We start from the raw sequence: 15480 nt of genomic DNA, 5'->3' as shown, positions 1-15480 counted from the left end.
CGAAAACACAAAAAAATAGTAGATCACATTATTATTTATTGATTAAGATGTCATATTATGGTTATTTGTCTGAACAGAAATCTTAGTTTTAGTGGTTGAATGTTATGCCTGATTAATTTTCTGACTTCTCAGAGAAGCCCAGCGAGCCCACTCAAATTTGGGTATAAAAATGTGAATTCAGTTTGTTATTTGGCAGAATTTGTTTTTGTTTTTGTAAAGTTGTCTAAAATATTTGTTTTCTGATTTTTTAAGACAGGTGATCCAATAAATGTGTTAAACACCGTATATAATAGAAATGTGAATGAAAAAGAGAGACAACATATTTTTCTATGCATATTTTAATCCAGTGTGTAATTTTTAACAGGGTGCGCAACTCAGAAACTCAATATGGCACAGAAATGTCTAAGTGTCCCCAGAATGTGTAATTAAAGGTCTATACTCTTTGAGTTATCCTGCTCACAGACTGAAAGAAAGACAAATGTGGCCAAAAACATAACGTTCTTGTCAGAGGTAATGAGTTAAATATGTGTACTAGTGCTTAATTCTTTTTTTTGATTTTTAATTAAATAATTGTCTCTGAGTACAAGCAAAAATGATTCAGTTAACCAAATCCTAGTGTTGTACAATACATTTTCTCATCATACTCCCATATGGTGAGGATTACTGGCTTTATGCCCAGGAGAATTTAATATTATGCCAAGTGTGGGAATAACTTTCACTTTCAGCAATTTTCCCCCAGGGATTAATAAAGTGTTTCTGATTCTGAAATACTCAGTTGGAAGTGCATTCAATTCAGTCTGACTGAATCTTTCTATAACACTCAGTGGCATTAAAGTTGGCATCAAGTGCATAAATGAATTTTCACTCTGCTAAAAACAATTACACTTAAATCAAAATTGATTCAAAGTAATCCCGTGTTAGCATTAGACTAACACAATGGACATTTTGTGGCAAAGCAGTTACACATTTTAACTTCTCTTGATAACTGAAGTCATAAAGTGCTTCTAATAGATTTTTAGCATCTTAAATGAAGTGCACCATGCTATCCTCACATTCTTTAGGCACAGTGAGCTTGTAGTTATGGCAAACTAACTTATAATTCTCGCCATTGTTGTTGTCCCAGTATTCATTCCCACAGACTTTGTAACGAATGGCAAACTCCAACACTGCTCCTGGCTGCAAGAATGGAGGAACAGGCAGGTGGAAACGAAATATATCACAACTGAGTGGGCCCCCTCCTCCTTCCCAGGTCTTGGTGGTCGTGGACACCCATGAGGCCTTAGTTTCAGTGCAGCTCTTCCACTCCGTAAATGAATAGCGAATTGTGACATCTTTCTCAAACTCCAGGTTGATGACCTGGGTGATTCCGATGACACCTAATTCAAAACACAAGACCTCCTCCAGACAAACCTTCTGCTTGCAGAGACGATGCAGGAAACCTGGCTGGTCACCAGGTTGCTCAGGAAAAAGTGGCTTCATATATGGCAAGGAGATCTCCAGGTGCCTCCCATCTGCCATCTCTGCCCCCATCAACAATCTAAGGGTAACATGTTGTGGTACCAATGGATCGTCTCCAGATCGGAAAAGTCTGATGTCTTCCAGGTCAAGCCCCAAAGAGTCAACAAACCGCACACCCACATTTCTGCATTGTTTCTTCCTCTCTGGTGTTGACGGCAGAGAGCGTGACCGTTTTTGGATGATGGGTTTAGGAGTGGGTTCAAAAGAGAGGCTGCGGCGGAAACATTGATCCCTTGGCATAGGGACTCTGGGGCTTGGGGGACGGATGGGAATTGGCTTTTTTACTGCACTTGGTTTATCAGCCTGAAGCATTTCAGTCAGCTTGATAGTTATGGTGGACCTTGAGACATTGCTGCAGAATGTGGATATCTGCGGTTCAGATTTTGAAGAGGGAATCCCCTTGTGTCCTATAAACCACCTTTTATCCATGCTCTGTGAGAACTGGTGTCCTGCTCACCTTTAAAGAAAGAAAAGAAGCACAATTTATGAATATTTTGCCTCGACCCGGCGCTTCGAGGGAGTGGTTAAGAGGACTTGAGCCCCCAAATTGTTCCCTCGAGTCAAGCTTCTATAAAACAAAATGAATAACAAACATTTATGTGACTACAGGTCCATGCTGTCGTGCTGAAACAAAGTGGAGGAACTCTGGACGGACAAGGTGGTTTCCTGCTTGAATTTCATGGTTGTGCAACTTAAAACTCTGGTCCTGATCAGTGACAATGAATGATTGCAAGAGAGAAAGAAATGCAAGCCACAGCTGTGTCTGTGCACCTCCCTGAGGGAAAGTCATTCATAAACATGAACAATAATTGGCATTTGTTACTTTTATGTTCTTTTGCAAGTGCAAAAATTAAAGCTATAGTGCATAACTTCTGTGTACATTTCAAATCAACCACACTCCTTTTGCTACCCAGTTACTAGAAGCAATTAACTGCTGGGTTTCTTTACTGAAACTTTCCATGGCCAACTCTGTGTTTTCCAACCAAACTCCAACCTACTGGAACCTCTCCCTTTACTAGCAGCATGTTGCTGTTGTGCTTCCTCCTAGTCCAGGGGTCTAGCCGCATGGTGCTCTTAAGCCCCTCTGCAGTGGCTCCCTGTAGCTTCGGAGAAGAAAACTATTATTGTATTCAAATGTCTGTCTCTCAAACTGAACACCTTTTATTGAGTATAAGTGAGTGTACTTCAGTGCGGTGTCTGCAGTGGCTCAATAAACATAGCAACAACACTGTGACTGATCTAAAAAGGCGATAAATAAAAGTGTTTCAATATTTCATCAACTAAAAATATGCGTCACATCCCATGTCTACATCAAATGCGACATTTAAAAAACCTCCCCAAACTCAACAGACCTGTGTTTAAAATATGAAAAGCCATTCCCAACACAATCATGTGTACATGAAGCGAGTGCTTATTTGGATCCACATACATATGTCGACAGGTTTTCTCAAGCGTGAGCTACATAAAATCCAAACACTGTTTTATTTATTTCAAAGTGGGTCACTTTTTATTTGATCAATTTTCCACAACAGCTATGAAATGTCAACAGTTTTCTCATTCGTAGTTCTTAAATTTCACAAATTCAACTAACTTTGCTTCTTATATTTATACATAAATCTTCATACAAGATGTTATCTTCATTTTATGGGTCAAAGGTTGTGTGCGGATCCAGATGAATTATATTTGAGAGGAGAGAGAGATCAAAAGTGGCTCTTCTCATACTATAGGTTGCAGACCCCTGTCCTAGCCTCAATCAGTCTTGAAGTAAAACTAATTACCTCCTGTGTGCATGGTCATTTTATGACTTAATGCAATACATTGCTTAAAAAACAGCTTCTTTAATGTGATTGTAACTTTTTAAACCATAGTCTAATGTTAAGTTTTGCCTTTCTGGAGATATTCCATGGTTAAATAAATACATTAATTCCATTTTTAAAAAAAAAACAGAAAATGTATAAACATAAACAGAGGTGCATAAACACAGCTGTGGCTGGTGCCAGGCCTGATTACGTCACGTAACGTCGCAAAATAAAGTCTGGCCAAAAAGCATAATGACCCAGCTGTAACATAACGTGGACTTCTTATACCTATTATACTGGCATTCATGTGCCGATTTAAATAAACAACAATTTTGTTGATGACAAATGGACGAAACAGAAACTCTCCACATGAGAACAAAGTGCACTCTGAGCGTACGTGCCTAAATGCACACAGCTCATTTCTCCCACTCGTTGTGCAGCTGCAGCTTTCGGCACATCGAATGAGAATAATAATATAACAATAGACTCAGACATCATCTCACCATATGAAACTCTAATCCGCGTGCAGCAGGACGAAACCTGATTCCAGATCTTCCATGTAAAGTGATATTTATTAGTGCTGTGCGTTTCTCTGCCTCTGTGTACGGTCACCTCTGCCAGCCGAAATTACGCTGATTTGTAATCGACGATCATGACCACAACAGTACAACACAGGAACAAGTTCATACAGTGTAGATCTGCTAACCTGCGCGCAGCTAGTAGGAAGCTGCGAACAGACCAGAAAACCACTGTTGGTTCATGGGAGACAGAGGGAACTGAGATAAACACTCACCGCTGTGTGTGTCATGTCTAAATCCTCTGTGAAACACGAGGTTGTCCCTTATGCTTTTTGAAGTCATTGTCCATCTGTCGTAAGTTAACTCACCAAGGAGAGAGTGCCACTTCCGTTCGAAAGAGCGTCTCGTACGCATGTACTACAACTCCCACAATGCACCCGTGATGCCCACTTCGCACACGAGCTGCTAGCCAGTCAGCAGCAGGTAAACAAACCTATCTGCCTGGGACGAGGAGCCAAACAAAGCGTATGCAGTGTCGTTGCATTTTTAATGGCGGTGAGGATGACAGACGAAAAAGAGGTGCGTCTGCCTTGAAGAAAAAAACAATCGTTGAATTGTTAGTGAAGCAGAGAAGCGCCTCGACATCAGTGTAAGGACCAGTTAAACCTGCAGTGGAGACCCGACTGTCGACATCTGCGCAATGATGCATTGCACCACTTCTGAGAAAAAATGTGTTTTTAACCTCATTCTCGTAATGGAGCATCTTATCCGAGATGTCGGTTGGGTCCTTTAGCTAACGTGTCATTTAACGGTGCTGGACTGAAAACAACATCCCACCTGGCCACAGTCAACATGGGCCCGATCATGCAGGAACGCACAGCATCTACGACACTGAAACGCGTCGTCTCCAAAGAGAAGATTCGGGTAAAAAACACTGAAAATAGCGTACCTGTTACCAGGTATGTTTAATTTTATATATGCATTTTTAAAAAATGAAATAACTACCTTGTGTTTTGTCTCAGAGCCTGATAAACCACTATCATGTTTCCACAGTTCAAAGAAAGGTAACAAGATGAAGAAAGCAGTGGGCCAAATGAAATCTGGTCTCCCAGGACCGGGTCAGGATAAGGACACAGTGATGGCTGTGCAGAAGGTGAGTAAATGGCAGATCAGTAAACTGTATTGATTATATAAAAATCCAACAATACCTCAGAAACAAGTTCACACGTGATATTTATTGTAATACCTTTGATTTAAGACAAACAATTTAAGACTTGTTGATTAAACATTGAACAGTTGAAACAGGAATATCCAGTGTCCAATTTCCATGGCAACAAACAAGGAAGATATCATCACACCCTGCCACCTACCTCATAGTTTACACAAGTCCACTTCCAAGTAGTTTGATGGGACAAGTGACATTTCATGAGTGCTGATATTGAGTAGTAGGTCTTATAACTGTATTATCTCAGTATTGGTGGTGTGGGGAGAGACGCAAGTGAGATGCAGCAGTTCCAAATCATGGCAGGGAGTAGGCACTGGTGACATACCTGTAAAAGCATGATGATTTATAGTTTGTCATAATTACAAAAAATATAGCCTGAACAAAAAAAACGTGTTCTGTCTTGCAGATCTGAAAGTTCCTTAAAACGTTACTGGAGCCCAAGCTGTTAACTCAGCTCTAGTTTCATTCAAACTGCCAAACAAGCAACAGACCTTTTTTTTCTCTGGTTGCACAATAGAAACATACATGGTGAACCAAAGTAGTGGGCATAACCTGTGTAGCATGCATGATATGCTCATTGTTTGTGTTGCTAGGCAACAGTGATATCAGTCTGGTTGTTTTTGGTGGGGGAGCCATACACCTGGATAAATATAAAAAACATAACCTTTTGTAGCTTCTAATTTTTTTTTAATTAAATAGTGCTTGTAGAACTGCTATTTAAAAGCAGTATCACACTCAACGTCATGCTGTCGTTATCTGATATCTGTGGCACTCGGCCACTGGCCTTGTGCCTACAACCGCATCACTGCTGTGCTGATATTCAGTACAACCACAGTCCCTCTTGTGTGGATATTGTTTACGTAGCATCCACAGTTTCAAAATCTTCCCACATCCATGATGTGTTCTCCCTCGCTACCAACAAAGGTGTCCCAATAAGTTGCTCTTCTAGATTTGTAGAGGCAGTGAACTGAGCAAAAGAATGATGTGTAGTCCTCCCCTCTAACTGCTCTGCTCCACTGCGGCTGAAAGAAAACTGTTTTCCTGGAAAATCTATTGCTTAGTCCTGTCACAGGTCCATGGTGTTGTAGAGACATTTTTATCATGACATTGTAAAGTAAGTATGTATTACACGATGCATATTACGCGATCTGACAGTTCCTGCAATGACTGATTTACAGGGTGCCCAATCAAAGGGTGGAAGATTTAAATCTGGCATTTCCCACAACACAAGCAAACTCTCCAGGTATGAGTTGAAAATGGTGTGCAGTCATAATAAATGCCTTGCTTCAGGTACACTAATCCCCTAAAATCCTCAATTTACTCTCCTTTCACTCATTTGTCACTTTTCCAGCCCAGAAGAAGGAGATTTGAGAACTCAACGTTGCAAACCCTCATCTGTGCATAGGAAAGAGGATAAACGAGAAAATCAACAGATGTCATTGTGTGGCAGTGAGTTACAGCTGAATCGTGGGGGAATGGGGAAAAATCGCAGAGCCCTCTCCCTGCCCCTCTCCCCAATATCAGGGTTACGACACATGCCCTCACACCCTCTAACACACTCCCCCGCTCCCACCCCGGAGGCACTACAACAGCACTACAACCAGAAAGATGATGACACCGACAGCGCCAGTGATCTGTCAGACTCTGAGAGGTTGCCAGTGCTGCCTTCTCCTTGTACGCCCTGTACTCCTCCACACCTCAACCTGCGAGCTGAGGTCATCAACACGAATGACTTTCCCCCAGACTTCCCGGGACCCTGTGGCACTGTTGGCGATGAAGATGAGACTGACAAACCCAGCTACAGTTACCCAGACTTTCTGCCTCCTCCCTTCAACAGCTGGAGCCTGAGACAGCTGGCAGTGTTTCTTCATACAGAGGGCCGTGGTGCCCCCAGGCCCAAACCTGTAGGGCTGTTGGAGAAGTATCTGGAGAGGCTGCTGCAACTGGAGTGGCTCCAGATCCAGACAGTGCAGGCAGAGAGTAATCGTCCTGCAGGAAGTCGTCTAAGGCCACAGGCCTTCCTCTCTGCCACCACAGCTCACTCACCCAGGCCTCACACAGCTCCACCGTCCCGTCTCAACTCCCCTAAAGGGTTACGGCAGAGCCAGCGAGCCTTCCCATTTGCACCTGTTAACAACCCACCATCTCCTGCATCCACCCAGCACCAGCTTTCACGCTTTCCAGTTTGCCCTCACTGTAACATTCGCTACCCAATGTGCAACGGTAGCTGCGCCGCTTACGCCTACCAGCGGCACTCACGACTAAGCCCATTGCTTGAGCGCAGAGCCAGGGCTGGGGCACCAGCAAAGCGGAGCAGCAGCGAGACCCGGGCACCTTCCACTGATGGAAAGAACCCAGCAGGACAAGGTGGGGGTGGAGCAGGAGGAGGTGGAGCCCAGACCCCAGTGAGCCCTTCAGCTGGAAGGAGCCACCTCAGGCACATGCAGGCCACTGGCAATGCTCGAAAGCAACCCCAGGAATCTGGGACTAACCCAAACGGTAGAGGTCAGGTTAGGAAAAGCCGCGTCAGAGCCAACTCTGAGACAGATGTCAAAAAAGAGCCTGGTGACGTTAAATCAGCCATCGCAGATAAACGTGTTTATGCTGCAAGTAAGAGAGAGGTCGTCACCTCGAAGAGGGTAGAAAAGGACTGGCAGACAATGGAAGGAGCAGGTCACGCCACTAAAACTTCCATGAAAAGAGCTGCTAAAGAGCCACAGCTGCTCACCAAGGCACCGCTTACCAGTAAACAGAATGGTAAAATGAAAAATGTGCATTTTGTTGCAAAGTAGCCTATATAAATCTTCAGTACAGCGCTTTACCTTGTGCTTACTTGACACAGGAGCTTGAAACTATGCTTGCTTTCTATGTAATCTGTGTACTACTAACATCTAAGTCTAAATCAGCCTGTGGTGTGCTGCCTTCAAAAGGTCAAAACTATCAGATTTTGAGTAGCTAGAATAAAACAACATATGACATAATAACAGAATTGAACACAGAATTCAATTTAAAATATACACTAATAATATGATTTAGTTGTGTTTTGACCAAAAGTTCGTGATAACCCTTAACTCTACTAAGATTCTTAAAACACAGCTTTCATGTTGCATTGCACTAATCTCTCAATGTACTACCAGTGTTGACACAGGTGTAAAATAAGCATCTACTGTACTGTTGGACAGCTTTTAGCATTTCTAATCCATAGTGATATTTCACACAGGTCATCACATTTCATTCATCAAATAAGACCATACAGTTTTTGATGTAGGAATGTATTTGTATTTGATGCTCTTACTTGATGTTGCTTTTTATTTTCTTATTTTTGTGCCTCATGTTTTCAGATGTTTGTTTTCTTTTCAATTTAAGCATCTTTGGCTGAAAAGGAGGCGGTGCAATAAGTGGTATGTACTGCAGTAACGTAATTTGTTTATGATATATTTGTACTTTGGTTTTACTTTTTGGTTACAAGGGCTTTTCCTGCTTGAACAGCTTGAATTGTAGTCTTGAGAATGAACTGTATTTTGCATAGAGCTGAGCTCTTTATATCAGTGGAGAAGATGGTGTGACGTTTGCTACGGATGTAAAAGCATATTTTTCCAAATTTTATATACCATAGTTCTATTTATGAAGAGTGTTGCAGTTGACTTTTATTCATCATTGTCATTATTATGTTTACATTGTCATGCACAGAAAGAAAAAAAAATCTTTTTAGTAATAGAACTGAATGTCATGTCATCTCTATTAATGCTGTACCATTTGGCCATTTGCAGGATTCCTGAAAACTTAAATACATTCATAAGTGATGAGCTATATCAACACTTGAAGTCTTTAGAACACTGTGTTTACATTGGAGCGTCTTATGTGTTTCTTGTGGTTTACCATGTGCAAATGATTGATGGGAACATTTCATCAGTGTAAATGGTGTCTTATTGAGATTGCCTCTCTTTACTTATTACTTATGTGCAGCATCAAAGCCATAGATAAAGGTCCAGGAGCGGCAACGTTATTATTGAAGTGTACATTGTGGTGACACACACACACGCAAAAAGTTTGTGGTATGTATTTTCTCAATGTTGAATGCAAGTATTTGTAAGGCACAGAAATAAATGTTTTGAACACAAGGGGCATCATCTTTTGGCTTATTATTACTTACTTATCTAAAACACAACAATGCTCATGGTCAAATTTGTTTTTACCTGTATACTTTTCTTTGAAGTCTGCAATATAATGTATTAAAGGTTTTTTATTAGTTTAGCACAGTCAGTTTTTTTTAAGTCAAATCATCACACATAAGTAATTAAGTGTTGCTGATGTTATACTTTGTTGTGTTCAATGGTGCCTGTCTCCAAAACATACACACCCAGAAGCCACCGTGATGATGACACTTTCTACCATTATGAATGTGATTATATCCTCTTCTGGCCTGGATATGGTTTTAGTAGCTGGCGAAGCTGCCGCTCTCTGTCATTCACACACCCTGCAACAAGCAAACATAAATGGTAAAGACATAGCCACCTGATGAGGTGTAGTACTTGCATGTATCGTTGGCCAAAGAGACTTGCATTAGCTGCACAGTGCATTTACCTAAGTGTGTGTTAGCTGTGAAACATGAACTCCCAAATGTTTCGAGGTTGGCATCCTCTCTATAGACGGGCCCATCATTCCACATGAGATCATAGCCACCCACCCTTTTCTCCTTGCCCGTCAACCTAATGAGGGAAAAGAACAGTTCAGTTGAGCTCAGGAAAAGGAGACGATGCAACCCTCTTGTTTATCCAGGCTTGAGACCAGCACTAGGAGTACACTGGATGGCTGGGGTTGGTACCTTTTTCCACCCATATTCTAAAGTTTGCTAAACAGTTGTGCCGTAAATTATATTTCCTAAATTGGATACATTAATGCAAAGAAGCAGATAATGTGATTGATCAAAAAAAAAAACTACTTCATGAGGGATGAGGCCTTTACCTTCCCTCCATATCGACAACATTCAAAGTGTCTTCCAGCAGTCTGCACTTCATCTCGTAATCCTCTTGACCACTGGGAGTGTATGAGGGAGAGGCATTCACCTCAATTAACCACCTGCAAAGAGATGGAGGATGACGAAGACCTTCACCAAACAGTTTCCAACCATGGCACATGGTTCACTTAAGATCGTTGGATGTAACGTCAGTCACCTGCAAGTCTACATCTTTGTTAAAGATATCAAGTGACAAAAAAAGACGTTTCAGGTTGTCTTTACAGCTTCTCCTGTGGCACAAGCAAGTTTGATCAATCTGAAGCTTGGTAGTGTTTATGCTTGAGGTCAATCGGCTCCCGGGCTGCATCAGATTTTCATGCATCATGAATGTGTCACTAACTGACGTTTTTTTGTATGTTTTATGCACTGTCTGTCAGAAATGGAATGAAGACTGTCTCTAAATGCATTTGTGGTCCAGCCCTGGCTTCTTTTACTCAACATTGTACGCACAGTGACCCACTTACATTACGTCATTGACCCAATAACATTTTTTTGCGTTTTTTTACACACTTCCCATGTGTCTTATCTCTCATTACCACACGTACTTTTGTCAGTTAACACATATACGTGAGGGAGTGACACTATCCTTAGCATGTGATGTTATTTACAGAGGTGTGCAATTATTTACTGTCAGTTTTTTCAAATATGCTGCTGAGTTATGTTCTCAGGTTATTTCAAGAATGTGATACTGGCAGATTTACTGCTTTGTTTTGACGTGTCCATGATGAGTCAAATGTGCTGCATGTTGGCTTGCCTGTGCCTGTGCCTGTGCTTCTCTTCTCTTATTGGTGAACATACGTTCATGCCTTGGTGGTGCATGTAAACTTACAGGTGAAAACGGCCATGCTGACATGAGCTCAGTGTGTGTGTGTATAAGGACTTACGGTTTGAGGTTTACATCCAGTAGAATGTCGTACCCGTAGAGCTCAAAGCAGTGTTTGTCATTTATCATGACCTTTTGTACACTCCGGAGACTGCGGACAAAGATGTTATCCATCTCTGTAAATAGAGTCTCGACCGCCTCTCTGCCGTGTTTTGCAGTCAGGTATCTTCGAAGCTGCTGCATCTGCCATTTACATCCCTATATAAAGTTGGATAAACAATGCAGAAATAAAAGTGACAGACCAATAACAATCTAATGGGTTTTCGTTGAATTACTCACCTTTTCAGGGTCATAGTCAGGTGCTGTTTTTTGAACAGCCACGTTGGTCAGATGCATGTCTAAAAAAGGGACACTAAGGACATGATGGGACATTTAACAGACTGGGTGACTTGTGATTTGGTGTGACGGCAGATAGTTGGTCAAACCAGGCTATACAAATTTAACTTCCCATAGGTTTGTCTGCTTTCAAACGAATGGCGACAATATGTCATGATGAAACAACCGAAGAAAAGGATACATTTGTCATCAATACTGCTCAGGGAGAAGCGAGTGCTTGAGAAGCGGGCAAAGCCATCTCGATACAGCCAGGCCTTCAAAGGAGCGTACTGAAGCACAAGCACACACACCGTTTGATGAAAGCAGAGAAAAACGTCAACGTTCTTGTAGAATACTGTGTTAAGACGGTTCAGTACATACTGATGTGACCAGAATATACACCCTCAGATCAAATTTCCTCCCTGTGGGATCAACAAAAAAAAAAGAATAAAAAAGGTTACTCTTTCAATTGCTCACTAAACTGCTTGATCTCATTTAGTCTTTTTTTTTTTTGATGAACAATATGTTGATGATTCTTCCAAATTGGATTTATGAATAAAATGTACAGTTCACTACCATTAATCAGGTATGGGTTCTCTATGTAGCGCTGTGCCACGTAGCTTTCCACCTGAGCTGATTCCTTCTGCTCTTCTGAGCGGGCACCATCCTGTGGGAGCACAGCATAATCAGTCAGAGTAAGTGTTTCATTTAGTTTAGTTTAGTTAAGTTTAGTTTTAAAGTTGAGGTTAGGGTGGTTAGTGCCAGGTTTAGGATTAGACCAGTAGTATTTATGGTTAAGGTTAGAGTAACTCTCCAGGATATCAATGTAAGTCAATGCAATGGCCTATGAAGTTATGGAAAACAGTGAGTGTGTGTGTGTTTGGTTACCTTCTTCCATTCCATGATATCTTTCAGTTTCCTGAACAGGAAAATGCCTTTCCCTTGAGATTTTGCTACCTAAATAAAACATACCACATTTAGACATTGAATTTCCACGTACCTTGGGCCACCTTAGTACTGAATGAAAGACCATCTGACCGGCTTCATGATCCACGTGCTGCCAGGACATCTTTTGAACTCCTCTACAAAGAGGTGATACTCGCTGGGCAGTGCAAAGGTGCAGGGGAAAAAGTCACACCTCGATGCCTCCATGTGGCCAGTATCTCTGTCAAGGACTTTCCTGTACCTTTTGAGGTTTTTCACCATGAGGTTCTTGCGCGTCAACTGTAGCGTACGACAAAGAAGCACAGAAAGCGTTAAAGTATGTCAGTTATAATAATAACGCATGCTCGATTGTTCACTCACCTCATAATGGTTGCGAAAGTGGTTTATCCTTACATGTTCATCCATGTACAAGTGATCATAATTCTCCCTGAGCCAGCCGACGTCACACCAGTTGAAATCCCACTCGCCCTCACTGTGAGGAGGAGAAGAAGAGATATAACACAGTAAATTCAACAAGGTGTGACCAGTGTTGTAATGTACTTTGTTACTGTACCTCAGCACAAAACTCACAAATCTTTACTTTGTTATTTATATTTCGAGTAACTTTTACCTTTACTCCACTACATGTCCCTTAACTATCTTTGTTACTCGTTACTACCAAATAAAATCAGAAGAAGAAGAGTTGGTAATGGTAACAGTATTTATATAGAGTGCTTCTTGTCTTGATGAACTGCTTTACACTGCAGTTTTGCCATTCAGCCATTCACACATCTTTCATACCCATTCACACGCTTCAACATGGGGTTAAGTGTCTTGCTCAAGGACACACATAGACTAGCAGAGCCAGGAATTGAACCCCCAACCTTCCAGTTGAATGACAACTTTCTCTACCACTGAGCTGGCTCAGTCCTAACTCCTCACTTTTTTTTATATACTTTTACTTCTAAACCTTAATTACTTTTGATACTTAAGATACGTAAATGCCATATACTTTAAGACCCTTAATGAAGTAATATTGTAAAAAGTGACTTCAACTTCTACCAAAGTCATTTTCTGGAATGATACTTGTACTTTTACTTCAGTATCCATTTTAGGTACTTTATACAAGACGTGTGACCATGATGAGCATCCCTGCAGCACGAAGACACCACACTCACTCTCTGACTTCAACCCAGCCTGGTCTTTGGCGCAGGACATTCTGGATGGAATTGGGCAGGATGCATTTGTAACGCACACAAGTCTTTCCCTCCCTGTGAGGACATTGGAACACAATCAATGTATTAAGCCATACTTGTGAGATGTGTGATGTGAAACTACACTCACCGCTCTTCGTTTTTGCAGCAGTCCGTTGAACCTTTGTATCCAGATGTCTGCAGAGGCACAGAGAACAAACTCGCCCCAATGATCTGATGAGTCTGACGACTTATTTGCACTTACACAGCTGCACTGCAAACTATTCATCTGGCCTAGCACTATACCTCTCATGGGTTGAGTTAAAGCACCCAATTGAAAACCTAAAAACAGTTGCATGCACATATGTAGCATCTAAAGCAAAATATGGACATAAAAAATGTTTCTACAGGAGTGCTTTTCTGGTGGAGAAAAATGATACAGGGACCAACAACAGTGTGTCTTAATCCTGGTCCTGGGAACCCACTGCCCTCCATGTGTTAGATGTCTCCCTGCTCCAACACACCTGATTCCAATGCTCAGCTCATCATCAAGCTCTGCAGAAGCCCTATGAGATGACCTTGCAGCTTTGTTTCTATGGGTGACTTTCCAATCAAAAATGATGCCTACTGTTCCTACATGACAGCGTCCCAAAGGGTGTCCTTAAAGGAAATAATATCCCATGCTGTACAGAAAATGCCCATCGTGGTGACAGAAAGTGATGCTGTGCTGTAAAGGATGTCCCTGTACACAGGTGTGTGAGATAATTTGGTAAATGATTTTACTATTGCCACCTGCCCCACAGTAAAGTAGTGCACGCCACTGCCCAAAACTTATTCTCTGTAAACTCCACAAAGAGAAATTCATAAAATTGAACACTTAAAATTGTTGGCTCCTCCTTCCCATTTATTTCCCCCCTAATATTTCAGCTTTCCAATTTCTGTGTTTTTTTATGCATTATTTAAATGTTTTAAATTCTTTCTCATATGTGCAATAAGTAATAAATATAAAAAAAGTAAAGAGGACCTGTTTAACCCGGGCCAATACCACTCTCATGTAAACAGGAAGATCCTTACCTTGTTCTTTGACACGGATGCACACATCCTGCAAAAAGCAGCAGTAAACGGGCGACTAGAGTGATTACGTTTCCATGTGTAAGTAAATAAACGTGGTTAGCGACCTCATGCTGGACGGACGATACAGTGTTTCAGTTTCCGTTGCCATGGAAACCGCACAACCGATTCTTAGAGAGAGTTTGTCCTGTTGTTGTTTCCGTAGCGAAGCTTTCAACCACCACTTCATGCACAGCTTAAGCATGAACACAGGTTCATGAACGCAGCAAACGCTCACAGGAGGTTGAGAATGTAATTTTATTTTAAATTAAACAACCTTTACTGCACGTTTATTATGGAACAGCGTTTTATTTTGCTTTCGCTATTTGCTTTAACTGTACCTGCTGTAAAAAAAATCTTCATCAATCCTTAACTTTACATTAAATCACCACAGTGTGGCGCCAAAACCCAGAGTAGAATATCACCTTCAGGAATGGCATTATGGTATATTTTTCTTTGAGCATTCGCAGTTAACCTGTCAACTTATTCACGACAGGCATTTTCTATAATAACATATCTATCATTATGTATGTTAATGTCAAGTACATTTATAGAATGTTTTGTTTTTTGAAGTAGAAATATGACCCAAACTTGCAAAGCTAAAAATATTCATTTAATTCTGGGATTTTTATTCCAACATCTAATGTTAAATGCTTTAATCTGACAAAAGTAAATGCAACCCAATGATCAGAATTATAGCAAAAATAAAGGCATACATACGCATCATGTTTCTAACATTTCAAATGCATCTCGCTGAATTGCTTTGTATGACTTTAAATGACAAAATTTGCCCAAGGGATAAATGGAACAGTGATTGCACCCAGTGATTTACCATGACAAGAAGATTATGAAAAGAGCAGTCTGAAGTGGAGAGAGATGGATCATGCTTCAAGTCAAGTCAAGTCAAGCAGGCCTTTTCTTTTTTTTCTTCTCTTTTTTTATCCCCAGAGGGAATTGGTTGAGCAGCAGTATAAGATA

General features: G+C 41.2%; 3 protein-coding genes across 5 annotated transcripts; 1 reads left to right on the top strand and 2 right to left on the bottom strand.

The window, feature by feature from the left end:
* Positions 1-320: 320 nt before the first annotated feature.
* On the bottom strand, positions 321-4237 carry ppp1r3da (protein phosphatase 1, regulatory subunit 3Da). Of its 2 annotated transcripts, none has more exons than XM_058642402.1 (2): positions 4111-4237; positions 321-1975 (listed from the first exon to the last, which is right to left on the bottom strand). In XM_058642402.1, the coding sequence occupies exon 2, from the start codon at positions 1945-1947 to the stop codon at positions 1024-1026; it is 924 nt and encodes a 307-aa protein (XP_058498385.1). In that variant the 5' UTR covers positions 1948-1975; positions 4111-4237; the 3' UTR covers positions 321-1023. The 2 variants fall into 2 exon arrangements, with proteins under 2 accessions (XP_058498385.1, XP_058498384.1); XM_058642401.1 differs by lacking the exon at positions 4111-4237 and adding an exon at positions 3821-4015.
* A 2-nt stretch (positions 4238-4239) lies between these two features.
* fam217ba (family with sequence similarity 217 member Ba) lies at positions 4240-9181 on the top strand. 2 transcript variants are annotated; one of them, XM_058642399.1, is made up of 4 exons: positions 4240-4759; positions 4889-4988; positions 6239-6303; positions 6412-9181. In XM_058642399.1, exons 2-4 carry the CDS (start codon positions 4908-4910, stop codon positions 7850-7852), a joined length of 1587 nt encoding a protein of 528 aa, XP_058498382.1. In that variant the 5' UTR covers positions 4240-4759; positions 4889-4907; the 3' UTR covers positions 7853-9181. The 2 variants fall into 2 exon arrangements, with proteins under 2 accessions (XP_058498382.1, XP_058498381.1); XM_058642398.1 differs by having other exon boundaries at positions 4240-4794.
* A 78-nt stretch (positions 9182-9259) lies between these two features.
* Positions 9260-14601, bottom strand: ttll9 (tubulin tyrosine ligase-like family, member 9). Its single transcript, XM_058642400.1, has 14 exons — positions 14467-14601; positions 13544-13590; positions 13378-13470; positions 12581-12692; positions 12314-12499; positions 12164-12232; positions 11852-11942; positions 11657-11697; positions 11478-11565; positions 11240-11298; positions 10962-11158; positions 10026-10139; positions 9645-9769; positions 9260-9537 (listed from the first exon to the last, which is right to left on the bottom strand). Exons 1-14 carry the CDS (start codon positions 14491-14493, stop codon positions 9467-9469), a joined length of 1320 nt encoding a protein of 439 aa, XP_058498383.1. The 5' UTR covers positions 14494-14601; the 3' UTR covers positions 9260-9466.
* Between the last annotated feature and the right edge of the window lie 879 nt (positions 14602-15480).

This window comes from Solea solea, chromosome 11, assembly GCF_958295425.1.
Source record: "Solea solea chromosome 11, fSolSol10.1, whole genome shotgun sequence".
NCBI classification, from domain to species: Eukaryota; Metazoa; Chordata; class Actinopteri; order Pleuronectiformes; family Soleidae; genus Solea; species Solea solea.
The sequence above is the reverse complement of the archived record's forward strand: the minus strand, read 5'-3'. Positions and strand labels throughout refer to the sequence as shown.

What these genes read in the sequence shown, in the direction of transcription:
- ppp1r3da (XM_058642402.1), bottom strand. Translation starts at nt 1,947, where the DNA reads ATGGATAAAAGGTGGTTTATAGGACACAAGGGGATTCCCTCTTCAAAA.
- ttll9 (XM_058642400.1), bottom strand. Translation starts at nt 14,493, where the DNA reads ATGTGTGCATCCGTGTCAAAGAACAAG. An exon ending in TGCTGCAAAAACGAAGAGCG is followed by an intron (nt 13,471 to 13,543) that starts GTGAGTGTAGTT and finishes ATGTCCTCACAG; the next exon opens with GGAGGGAAAGACTTGTGTGC. An exon ending in GAGCAGTATTGATGACAAAT is followed by an intron (nt 11,299 to 11,477) that starts GTATCCTTTTCT and finishes TCCCTTTTTTAG; the next exon opens with ACATGCATCTGACCAACGTG.
- fam217ba (XM_058642398.1), top strand. Translation starts at nt 4,688, where the DNA reads ATGGGCCCGATCATGCAGGAACGCACAGCATCTACGACACTGAAACGC. An exon ending in CAGTGATGGCTGTGCAGAAG is followed by an intron (nt 4,989 to 6,238) that starts GTGAGTAAATGG and finishes ACTGATTTACAG; the next exon opens with GGTGCCCAATCAAAGGGTGG. An exon ending in AACACAAGCAAACTCTCCAG is followed by an intron (nt 6,304 to 6,411) that starts GTATGAGTTGAA and finishes TCACTTTTCCAG; the next exon opens with CCCAGAAGAAGGAGATTTGA.